Source organism: Phoca vitulina, unplaced genomic scaffold (assembly GCF_004348235.1).
Source record: "Phoca vitulina isolate PV1807 unplaced genomic scaffold, GSC_HSeal_1.0 scaffold34, whole genome shotgun sequence".
In the NCBI taxonomy this organism is placed as follows: Eukaryota; Metazoa; Chordata; class Mammalia; order Carnivora; family Phocidae; genus Phoca; species Phoca vitulina.
Window position 1 is genome coordinate 12427821 of NW_022589737.1, and position 13276 is coordinate 12441096.

Genomic DNA, 13276 nt, shown 5'->3' on the forward strand with positions numbered 1-13276 from the left:
TATTCTTACTTACTTTCTCAAGTTAGTTCTTCAAATATTCTCTCTACTGTACTCTCCAACTCCAAAGATGGGAAAAGGACCATGGACCAATTCATTTGTCCTTTCTTTAGCTCTTCCTTCCTACCTTCCTTCCTTCCTTCCTTCCTTCCTTCCTCCCTTCCTCTCCCTCTTTCTTTCTTCCTTCTTCCCCCTCTTTCTTCTTTCTTTCTTTCTTTCTTTCTTTCTTTCTTTCTTCTTTCTTTTTTCTTTTCTTTTCTTTTCTTTCTTTCTTTCTTTCTTTCTTTCTTTCTTTCTTTCTTTCTTTCTTTTTTCTTTCTTTCTTTCTTTCTTCTTTCTTTCTTTCTTTCTTTCTTTCTTTCTTTCTTTCTTTCTTTCTTTCTTTCTTTCTTTCTTTCTTTCTTTCTTTCTTTCTTTCTTTTCTTTCTTTCTTCTTTCTTTTTTTCCTCTCTGTACCACTATGGAGGCTTTATAACCCTAGGGAAGGGGGCTGAGAGAATTCTGCCTTAGGAAGGAGGGATATCTTATAGGAAAAATCCTATCTGGACTGGAAGACAAATGAGTAGCCTGGTCCTGTACATAATGGATAGTAAGAAGATGCTTTGCTATATCTTCTTGAAGATTTAAACCTATTATCAGAATGTGGTGATTCTCTTTATCCCTAGAAATGTTTTTAATATCTTTAATAATATCAGGACTAGTTCAAGTTCTTTTTTTAGTTAATATTTGCTTTTATATATTTTCCCTCCTTTCACTTTAACACTTGTAAAGTGTTTAAAACAATGCCTTACAGGTAGTAAATAGACATAAATGTTGATTACACAAAACTAAAGTTAACTAAAAAAATCTTCAAAATTCAGCTGGGAACACAGATGAGAGGAGAAATAAAAGTATGAAATTGCCATAATTAAAAGAGAGATAGTGAGACCCTGAAGGGAGACTAGAGGCAATAATGCTGTGGGAGAGGTAGGAATGTTTTGAGGGAGAGATGTGGCAGCTGCAGGAAGGAAAATTTGGCAAAAGAAAGATGTGGTTAAAGGGAAGTGTTCAATACATTTTACTGTTATGTGGAATGCCAGAACTTCATTAATTGCCCTCCAAACCATTAGCAAAAGTTGGTATTACTCATAAGTGCTTTGTTTGTTTTGGTTTTAATGAAATGATATGTGACACTGGCCTCAAGGGGCACTCAGTGAAAACAAGCATATCCTAGAATGCAAATTACATTCAGCATTTAAGGTAATATCTTCCCTTGTAACTATAAGAGGATGGTTACTGTATTTGCTTTGTCCTCCATTATATCCTTAGTACCTCACAAATTATCTAACACATAGTTGGTATGGGATACACATTTGTGAATGTGTGAGGATAACTTCACACAGGGTCAGCAGAGGGAAATCTGATCATGTCACTCACGCACTTCAGATCTAAAGCTTCGCCATCTTTGTTTTAGACCTCTCTTACGTACCAGTTCAAATCATCTTGGCCAGATTTTTTACTCCCTCAACTACCCGTGTAACCAGTCTGTGCAGGAGCAACAAGTTTCACACAGTTGCAACTTGAGCACAACAGTGCAAGTGCAGAGTTAACTGCTTGTGGTGCCACCCTCAGGGATTGGGAGATGGAAGGTCAATGATACACCCACCAAGGAGACTGCTCTGAGTGCATTTCATAAGGCTCTGGTCCTGTGGAATCAAGCTCCAGTGGTCTGTAGAAGTGGTCATCTCCATAGTGCAACCCCCCTTTACACTGTTTCATGCCTCAAGTCCAACCCATCCTTCACTCCTGCTCTCTGGGATAAATTCCAATTAACTACCTACAAGCAAATTTTGTTTCAAGCTTTCCTTTAGGAAAACCCAAGCTAAGACAATACATTCTACAATAATACATTTTATAAAGTAAAATTTTACTTGTACTTGAAAGGAAATAATGTGCCTATGTATATAGCTTCTATTATTTTTAGAAAGGTCTATTTTTTTTTTTCCCAAAGACACAGTGTTCTTGAAATGATTTTCATAGCTAACTGTATGGTCACAGCAGATTACACGTAGTTTTTATATTCAAACCCCTGCAGAGGTGTTTGCCAAGTTTGCAGAAATATCCATTACAATGCCTGTCTCTGGCATTGAGAGGTTTATAAAACCCAGCAGGAATTGCAGCTGACCATGCTACAACAAATGGATTCATCCACAATTGTATTCTATTTTTATTTTCAGACTAAGTGTTTAATATATGCCACCTACTTGGGAAAACATTCAGGAATATGTCTTTCTTATGAATATACTTTTCAATTATTTTCTTTTTGAGGAGAGATCAAATAGTGATATGAAACTTTTGAATTAAAAATGATTTCAGTCTAATCTGTGCCTCTCTTGGAGTAATATTAAAAGTTTCCTATTTTTCACACATTATCCTGGTATGAATTCTATAACCATTCAGTAAGCTCAGTAATTTTTAATAAAAACTGTTAACTTAGATTGCATATAAATGTAGTTTGAGAAGCTTGGAAGTTGGTGAGGGTTAACTATAGAATTGGTTCCCTTCTGAGGTAGGGGATAGCTAGGTGAAGTGTGACAATCAGTTCTGCTTTGATGTGAGGGCAAGGAACTGGCTTTCAGGCTGCAGACATCAAATGCCAGAAAAAGAAGGTTTTATATTGTGCATCATCACCATATTAAGTACTTTAATCTTCCATGAAAAGTTCATTTATATTATTAAGAGTTCTGTCCTTTGTTCTTTTTGCGTGTAGGTATAGGGAAGGGGTGGGATTCCAATATTTCACTGAAACAGTTGTTCCTCATACATACCTTTAATCCCTCTTTGCTCAGTCTTATGCCCCCCTCCACAGCTAACTGATTTCAAAGCTTTTCCAGGCTTCCACTAGGCACATGGCCCTTAGCCCCTTCTTTAGATCTTTTAAACTTTATTCTAAGTTTTAGTTTTCTCCGTTTAATCCTTTAATTCACATCCTCCTTTATTCTCCCAGAAATGTATCAAAATGTCTCATTTGTTAATGAAGTACTTTCTCTCCTCCAGCATTCTCATTAATGATATGGATTTCTTCTTGTAGGGGCTTAGAAAGGGAACAGGCAACAAATGCATGTACCAAGTCACCATTCTGAGCTGTATGCTAACATCTTGTTCAAATACTCATTTCCATTGGCTTTCTTGATACTACACTTCTGTTTTTCCCATTACTTCTCTGACTTCTTGTCACTACCTTTTGCAGGACTTTTATTCTTTACTCTTCCAAAGCAATTTGGATTATGCAAGACTTGGTCCTAAGCTCACATCTCTTCATATCATACTCTTTTCATGGACTTTCTTAACCATACTAATGGTTTCATTTACCATTTGCTTTGTGATGACTCATGTTTGTATTTCAACACTATTATTAAAACTATTAATTGTATCTTAGGAGAATTTTAAGAAAAAAACTACATTCAATATTTAAAAAAAGGAAAACCGGGGTGCCTGGGTGGTTCAGTTGGTTAAGCGTCTGCCTTCGGCTCAGGTCATGATCCCAGGGTCCTAGGATTGAGCCCCATGTCCGACTCTCTGCTCAGTGGGGAGCCTGCTTCTCCCGCTCCCTCTGCCTGCCGCTTCCCCTGCTTGTGCTCTCTCTCTCTCTCTTTGTCAAATAAATAAATAAATAAAATCTTTGAAAAAAAGAAAAATCACATTCAAAGTATATCAAAATCTTAATAATGTTACTAGCCTATTTCTTTGTTATATTCAAAGTTTCACTTATTAAGAACACATCTAGTACAGTGTACACATCTAGAAATAGCTTAAAAACCTGTAAAAATATGATATTGAATGATAATTATATAGTAATAACTTGTAAATTTGATTTTCAGCTTTTACTTAGTCCATGGGAAAGTTAAAACACTTATAAAAGTGTAACAGTAAAAGTAGCAGACAAAAGGACATAAATGTAGTTTAGAAAGGGCAAAGGAAAAAATAGAGATAAAAATATCTATGTCATGTAATAGGAAGTCAAGAATCATTTTTCAAGAGTTAAGAGAACAGTAAAGATTTGAGTACATTATCAAAGTTAAAAAGGTAAGCAATGGAAAACTATTATATAAATATAAATTAGAGGAGGACAGAAGAGATACATATATCTATATATGTACAAGGGAGTCAATAATTATTATTTAAACTTGATTAAACAAGAAACAGATATTTTCTAGTATTATATGAGAACCTCATGAAAGAAAAAAGAATTTAAAAAGTTACATTCATTTGATATAAATGTCTTGCTATAATAAAAAATAAACAGTAGACAAATAACCACCAAGGAAACAATAACCTTAGATAATTCACAGAAAGAAGAAATGTGAATTTTTGAAATCCTCTTATAAAATCTTAAATAAAACTGTCATTGAATAATATAATTTAAATTCAGAAAATGTTTTCCACCTGTTTCTTTTTAACTTAAATATTAACCTTAATATAACAGTTCATTTTATTTTTTATTGGCTTTATTAAACCTTTCATATAGTACTGCTCAAATAATGATTTTTTTAAATACAAATATTCATAAAAGAAAAAAGTAGTCAACAGTATCAACTGCATCAGTAAATTCAGTTAGTATAAAAAATTACTAGTTTAATAGACATAGTACTGGTTATATATGAAACAGTGTAATGTGCTGTAAAGGTCAAAGGAAAGAGTTAAGAATGGAGGGATTGGTGCTAATAGGAGGAGGGACAGTATAGTAATTCTAATGAAGTAGATTTGGGGAGAAACAGTATGGATGGAGATGTAGTTAGATTTAATTTTGTTAGTAGGAAGATGAATTTAGTAACATATAGTTTTTGTGACTGGATGGGCAGTCCAGTTTAAGGAAAGCAGAGAAGATTTTTTTGGGAGATTAGCCATCCACAGAAACTTAGTAGGATTGAGAGACACTCCTGAAGGTCCATTTGAATTTGGCAGTCATGAATCAATGGTGGGTGTAATTCTCTAGCAGCTTTCAGATTCTCAAGGCAGTCACAGATTAAGGGCATAGTTGAATTAATTGGAAGTTTTTGCCAAACAATAGCAATAGAAGACAGAGGGGCAAGGGAATTTAAATGGCAATAAAATTATTTTAATTATTCTTGAAATGTTTGACTGTGGAAGATAAAAGATAAAGTTAAGCAACACATCTGGGCCTGGGTACTGAACTTTTAAAATACTAGTGAAACTGGTATCTGTTTTTGGATTCTGATTTATACATGTGCTACTTTCTCTCATGATGCTTAGTGTAATGTTTAGGTCAATTATGTGAAAATAAGACAGCCACTGTCAACCTCAGCCACTATCCAAGTGTACATTATTACATAAATGGATAGTGTTAATGGAAATATTTATTGACTAGACAGCAAATTTTTACAATTTTCAGGCAAAGATGTTTTAAATTCTTAAGGAATTAATGAGACAATGCTCAAAAACATTATGGAAATTGTGGATAGAGAATCACCTTAATTCTAAGCTTTTAACTAAGTGAATTTTAAAAATCGTACTATTTCCTTTTTTTCTTTTCACCCTATGGACATTTTCATATAACCTTGAAGTTGACACCATATATTCACAATCATAGCTTTAACTACAGGGAGGGGATACACAATGGTGAATTTTAAATATCTTTCTCTAGCCTAGCCCTCTTTTATATATATTAGACATATGTATCTAAATGTTTACTGCATATTTCCACATGGATTTCCCAAGAAAATTTCATCTCATAATATTAAAAACGGAATTCCTCACATTTACCAACTCCTCAATCTCTTCCTTTATCTGTGTTATCTCTTTTGAAGAGAATCACCACATATTCGATGAACTGCGCCAAAACTTCTTCCTACTTTAGAGCCTGATATTTAATTAATTATTAAATCTTAGTAATTTTACCTCTCTAATATCCTGCATATTTCCTGTTCTCCAATGCCATTACCCCTGCTTTCATTCTGTCCCTCATCACCTCTCAGCTGGTGATTTTCAATAGTCTGAATTGGTTTCCCAATTTCCATTCTTCTTTCCCAGCTATTCCTCCATTCTATTATCTAACTATGTGACCTTTGGCAGGTCCCTTCATGTCTCTAATATTGGCTTCTTCATCTCTAAACTAGATATTTTATGTGTACTCTCTACCAGATAGGATATATATTATATATGTGTGCATATATATATGTCAAATATACAAAATGAGAAACTGAGTAGTAAGCAAAAATCTTGTGATGAAACTCAGCATACACTGCAGCACCCTATATTCTAAAACTAAGCATATAAAAAAAGTAATGTCAAAATAGATTATTTTTTAAGTTTGACAATCAATCAGGATTCTAAAGCTCACTTCTTAATAATGCTTTCATGGATTTTTTATAGCATGACAGAGCAAGCCACATATCATATATCAACTGGTAATATAGCACTTGACTTCTTTAATGCAATGCTTAACTGTAAATGTCTATAACTACAAATGAGGTGTTTAAATTTGAAGGTACTGTAGATAGATGGCAATACCTATAATTATAGAATCATAATTTCTGCCTGAATTGCACTTAAAAGTTAAAGTTCCAATTGCTTCTATTATTGGAAAAGTAATAATAACAATTATAACTATACCATGAAGTATTAAAAGCTGAACATTCAGTTTGAAGGTAGCTAAAATAAAAAAGTAATGAAAAGTGAACCTATAAAATGCTTGCAATTCATACACATATGTTATATAGAGCACTAAAGAACAAAAAGAAAAGAACTGGAGTCTTTATTACAATTCGTCTTTTCAGATGCTCCCTCTCTCTTTGGCATTAGTATAGTATTATGGTTAATACTTCTCATCCAAAGATTATCACTTTCCTATGCCAACATTTTTACTCTAAGGTATACATAATCTCAGACTAAAAGTGTAGAACTTTTAAATATGACAATTAAAAAATATTTGTATTAGGCTTACATGTTTAGAAATACATCTTTATTTTTCACAGTTGAGGTGGCTGACCATTTTAAACCCTGCCATGCAACTTACCATCATTACGTAGAGTGAGAGGTGTTGGAGGACTAAGTACTCGAGCATTTGTCACTGTGTTTTTCACCAGACAAATATAGCTGCCAACATCTGATGATTGGACTTTAGAAATATAAAGGTTGCCTGTCTCCTGGGAAATGAACCGCCGGCTGTCCTCCGCCACAAAGGAAGGGAACTCATTAAAAACCCAGCTATAGATGATCTCTGAAAATACACAAAATTCAATTGTTGAAAGATACAGATTATTTTATTAACAGTCAAAGCTCAAACCACAAATTCTTTACTAAGAGATATCTTGCAAGACCATATATATTTCATTCAGATACCTATATAATTTAGTATTTTATGTTCAAAGGACTTTTATTCTTAATGATTATAAGAAGATCTGAAATGTTTCTTGAGGATGCTTAATATTTATCCATCCATCCATCCATCAATCCATCCATCCATCCATCCATCCAATTCCAATGTGTGTTGAATGTGCGTTGGATGATTGGCACTATGATAGCACTGAAATTAAAAAGATGAGAGAGGCAGTTTCCCCTTCTCAAAGATCAATCTAATGAGAGATTTACCCAAACCTATCAATCAATATGGAATAAAGAAATGGAGATATGTACTCTATTGTAAAGAAGGCATGGACGAGGGGTACTTAAGCAATCATGTTGATCAGTGAAAACTACCTGAGATAAGAGACACCTAAGCTACATTAATTTACTCATTTATTCAACAAAATAAACCAGGTATTGTTGTAAGTGGAAAACAAAAACAAAAAAGTCTGTGGTCTCATGGAGTTTTCATTATAGTGGGAAGAAACCAGGGATACACAAGTATATATCAAGTGGTGATAAGTGCTATGAAGAAAATTAAAGCATGTTAAGAGAGAGAGTGATAGAGGTGAGAGGAACATGTGAATTTATGTTTTAAAAGTTCTCTCTGACTACTTGGTAGAGAAAAGACAGTGTGAGGACAAAGCAGGTATCAGAGGGAAAGCAAGAGGAATAATGCCCACTAACCTAAGAGGCTATTTTCAAAATAGCCATGAATGATAGAAATGATTTGTGTTAGAATGGTAGTGGTAATGTTAGTATTGGTTCTGGTAAAAATGTGGTTGTGGAGTTGACAGGAATTGCTGAGGATTCATTATGAAGTGTGAGAAAAAGAGTAGTCAAGGATTTAGGTTTGGGGCTTGATTCACTGAGCAACTAGAAAAATATATTTGGTTTTACTAAAATGGGCAGACTATAGAAAGAGCAGTTCTTTGGAGATGTGGGTGGAGTAAAACTAGGAGTTTAATTTTGGCAAATAAAATTTGACATAATATCTGGTATCCAGTTAGAGAAATTGATAAGGCAGTGATATATTTGAATAAGGAGGCCAAGATAAAGTTCATTCACACAAGTATTGGATGGTATGAATAGACAACCACAAACAGTTTTGTGTTATTGGACTTAAAATTTCAAGGAAGGGAGTGGTAAGAGAAGAGGTTGGAGAGATTAGAGGTAAATCCAAATTATTAAACAAAGATTAACATGGTCTGTTTATGTTATATTAAGGAGCTTGTGCTCAATCTTGTATGTAATGTGGTACCGCTGGATGTTTTTCAAGAAAGGGTTGACATAGATACATACATTAGTAGGTTATTCTGGTGAGTCTGCAAAGGTTGGATTTAATTGCAGGAGAGAACAATAAGATAATATCGCATACTAAAGGTGAAGGCTGAAGAAATCTGAATCAGAGCCATGATCATAAAAATGAGAAGAAAGTTGTTGGTCCAAGAAATATATCAGAGGTAAGGCAAAGAAAGAGACAAATAGTCCTAGTCCAGGAGTACTCATGTCCTCCTTGAGTAACTGGGAAAAGAATGGTACAAGAGGTTTAATGGAAATACGCCAAGTCAAACTAGTTTAAGGAGAAAGATTATTGGTTCATTTTCAGGACATTTTGAGTTGGAAGTCTGTGAAGCAAATCTGGGTAAGGAGTTCTAGCAGTTGGCAAATATGTGTTTGAAGCCCAGGAAAGGAAATCTGAGGTGAAGGTTAAATTTGGGAGTTGTCAGTATATTGGTATAATCGAATCCAAGTAAGTAGGTGAGATAAATCAAGAGGAGTAGATATAGTGAGAAGATACTCTGGGAAGCACAAACATCTAAATAAAGGTAAGAAAGTGTTCACAGAGTAAAAGAGAAGAGACTGCTGGAAAGATTCAAAGGGAATAAAGATAACACAGTGTTACAGGTGCCAATGGCTTAACCATTTCCACATGATTAAATAAGGTCAAACAAGGAAAAAGGCCTACTAAATTAAAGGAAAATGTTACTTAAGATTGGCATTTGGGATATCACTGAATGGCAACTTCAATAGATGAGTGGGGACCAAAATCGGACTGTAATTGAGGAATTAGAGGCATTGTGTGTAAGTCTATAGCATTCAAATCTCAGTAAGTATTAGAGTTACCTCTGTTATGATTGAAAGAGCAGATTCTAAGGCCCCTTTTCTCCTACCTACCATGAGCAGTTAAAAGTAAATTCATCGGTGTGGCCCTATATAGTTTCCAGTGGGGAGTCTGGCATTTAATCAGCCTTTCTGGATACTCAAGCAGTGACTTGAAGCTTATCCATCCATATTGAAGGTCAGTGTAACTAATTTTGAACTTTATATACTGATTAATTAACTTTGAATACCTTCCTAATCTATGACTATTTAATTTCTTTTTACTATTTAATTTTTTTTTATCTTAACTGAACCAACATAATATGTACAGTAAAGGTAAATCATTAATTTTCATGAATATGTGTTTAAGAAAGGTGGTGTCATAGACTAACTTCTGAGAAGGGTCAGAAACATCTTCATAGACATTATCTTAGGCAGGTATACTCCATACAATCAACTGATAAACATTAAAACGACATTTCTTCTGTTCCCAAATTCTCCTTCCCCCATGTGTCTTCTTCACTTGGTTCAATTCATTAGAACTTCCAGAGGCAATGTACCCAAGTCCTGACTTAGCTATTTACAGATGGTTTAAAGTAAGCAAATATTCGGCTAAGTCTCTGAGGTTCAGTTTTCTCACTCAAAAATGAGAAGAGTATTACCTGCTTCATAAGTTTTCAAATAAGATAATTTAACCGAAAACGTGACACACAATAAGTACTTACAAAATATAAAAATTAACACCCCTCCCCCCCCAGAATTGTTAGGTTAGGAGTTTTTTCTATGTATTTCACTTAAATATAAGGAAAACAGCAATGGGGACCTAAAATAACACTGAAAGAATTATCGGTGTTTAAATATTAGTCTGTTTTCCAGAGAAAATTTTAATAATGTTTGAATGCAATTATAAGCAAGATTTAGCCAATATTTATTACCTCTAAGGCATAGAATATAGTTGTAATAGATGCTTGAGAATTCTGAAATGTTATATTGCATTAATGTATAATTATAGTACACATAACAATATCGAAACTTTCAAATATTTTAACAAATGTTTTAAAGCAAACTCTTTTTTATAGCTACAGTTACCCACTTGGTTGTCATTAGTCCACTTGATATTTTACTAAGAATTTATTAATGGTATCCATGTGGCTTTATTCACAGAAAACCCAGAATATAATTGAAATACTTCATTCTGTTCTCACACTTCTCAACTAGACTCTAAATTCAAGGACTTTTCACATTTAACAATATGAATTCTTCTAATTGTTATAATAAGAGTTTCATTTGTTGTTCACACATAACTCACCTATATTTTGATGTTTTTACAATTTATTTTAAATTGGATTTATTGGGGTTATCTCAATTTTTGGCTTATATTACTTGAAATTTAGGGAAAAAGAAAGCAGTGAACAATTAAAGACTATCATTCATTGATATACTATTTCTGGGGGCTCCCGGTGGCTCAGTCGTCAAGCCTCTGCCTTCGGCTCAGGTCATGGTCCCGGGGTCCTGGGATACAGCCCCGCATCAGGCTTCCTGCTCCGTGGGAAGCCTGCTTCTCCCTCTCCCACTCCCCCTGCTTGTGTTCCCTCTCTTGCTGTGTCTCTCTCTGTCAAATAAATAAATTAAAAAAAAAAATACTATTTCTGTTATAATGCTTATTGAGTCAATGTTTTATAAAATATTTTTACAATAGGAAGAAAGTATATAAAATTAGCATGTTCTCAAATTTTACAGGTAGATGAGTATTTGGGGATTAAACATGCTTATTTAGATTTTATCATAAGTTTTCAATTTTGCATAACAAAGCATTTCATAATTCTAAGAAGGATAAAAAGTAGAAATGGTATACAATAGAAAAGCTGACAACCTGAATTTGGATTGAATTTTCTCACTGTGCCCAAAATGGAAATATTGAACTGGGTTAAAACTTTTAAGAGGCTGCTTACTTTCTTCTCTTATAGGAGAAAAAACCTTATATTTTTCATTATCTCTTTGCATTTATTTAATATCCTTCTGAAACTTTTCTTTAGTATCATAAAAAACAAGCATTAATTATATTTCTAGTAAAATCTCAGACCCTGAAGATTATAAAATTCAGGAAGCTAGTAAAACATAGTGGGTTTTGATGTCATAGTCTTTAGTTCCATATACCACTTTGTTTCATATAATTCTTTAGTGATTACTCCCTATTTTAGCAAACAATGACTACATTTTGAGATATCCTGTGCATCCTAGCTTGGGATTACCTTTTATGTTAATTTTCACTAGTGCATTTTTGATACTATGTAGCAGTATACATTTGGCCAACAAGCTCATGACAGTTTGAGGATTTGGATTCTCATGGGAGATTTTTTTTTTACCTTTCTCCATGAGAGTCATTCTAGTTCACTGAGGGCAAAGCCAATTACAGGCCTGATTTGGTGCATACGTTATTCTAACTTCCCCTCTCAGGCAGACCCAAAGATTTGTGTTTTATCCCAGTATGAACATTTATCCTCAAGCTCCTAGACTTAAGGGTCAATTTCCATAACACAAATAATCCACCTTGCTTCCAAGATTTCCTCAGGATTAACACTATTCCTCGATTTTAGTTAGGATTTCAGCCCTCTATTTTAGTTATTTGTTTTTGACACCTGGGGATTTCCATTTCTTTCTTGTGAGTTTAGCTATATATTGAAATTGTCTTTATTTTACTCATCATTCTTAAAATTTTGGTAGTAAGAAAGTTTCTAGCTGGGCTTTATTTGTCTATTGTCCTAATCGAAGGTCCAAGTTTCATGGCTTTATGCCTTGCAGACTTTCAACACAATTGCTGTAACTGATTAGGCGTCACAAAACAGACTATCCTGTCTTTACTCCCCTGACAAATAAGATGATTACTTAAATGATATATTTCCATATCTACAGAGTATGAAAACAGGAGTACGCATATGGGCAACAATGCTCATTTTTCATAACTGTAGTGCCATTAATGAAAAAAGTGTGAGAAAGGGGAATGAAATTGCATACCGGACTCTGAAGTCCTTGAAAACAATGAGTAATCACATATGATTCATTTCAATATTCTTTAATATAACTACAAGTTATAAAATAACCATTCTTCTCCCTAATAATGTATGTACACATCAGAAGCTCTGGGTCAAAAGACTTGGAGAGAACACAATGGATATGGCATCTGAGTTTGTTCAGTGATCCAATTAAATAAAGCAACTCTCCTAGGGAGCCTATTTTCTTTATCCTTGTCAGCTATAAAAAGGAAAACCTAAAAATCAGAAGCTTCTGTATTTTTATGATATGTTCAGTCTTATAGTTTGTGGTAAAATTTTCCAAATGATGGGCTCTATTTACCAAAATCCCTGATCTTATCCTTTTGTAGTTACCCCTGTAATGTGAGGTTTAATGTTATATCTGTCAAAGAACTACAATTATAATTTATTCTTTATTATAAGAATATAATTTTTCATTTGCTTTCTAAATTGTTTTGTACTTATAGTTTGATATATTTCTGCATTAATTTTTACTGAATGATGCTTGGTAGAATATGTGTCATATGCATTTCAGTATTTACTAATTGCCTTGTAATTACATTTGTTTTCACAATTCCATCATCCACTATGACTCTTCTCCGTCCTTTTTTTTTCTTGATGAATTAATTGATGTGAAGATACTTGAATAGGAGAACTTTGTAAGTTACTAGCATAAACAATATGACTTTAAAAATTGGCACCTCAATTATTTTGTTTATAAAAAGCTTGCAGCCTTTGGGGTCTTGGAATCATTGATATCATGAAGTAGAGAATTGTCTTATTATCCATTACTACTAAGC

At 33.7% G+C, this 13276-nt stretch overlaps 1 protein-coding gene across 7 annotated transcripts in view; it reads right to left on the reverse strand.

The window, feature by feature from the left end:
* The window catches only part of CNTN5 (contactin 5), a 1357780-nt gene that overhangs the window by 385788 nt on the left and 958716 nt on the right, over nucleotides 1–13276 (reverse strand). For all 7 annotated transcript variants that reach the window (XM_032426178.1, XM_032426172.1, XM_032426174.1 and 4 more), the window contains one exon: nucleotides 7013–7216. In XM_032426178.1, coding sequence (XP_032282069.1) covers nucleotides 7013–7216 — 204 coding nt within the window. The remainder of the gene's footprint in view (nucleotides 1–7012; nucleotides 7217–13276) is intronic.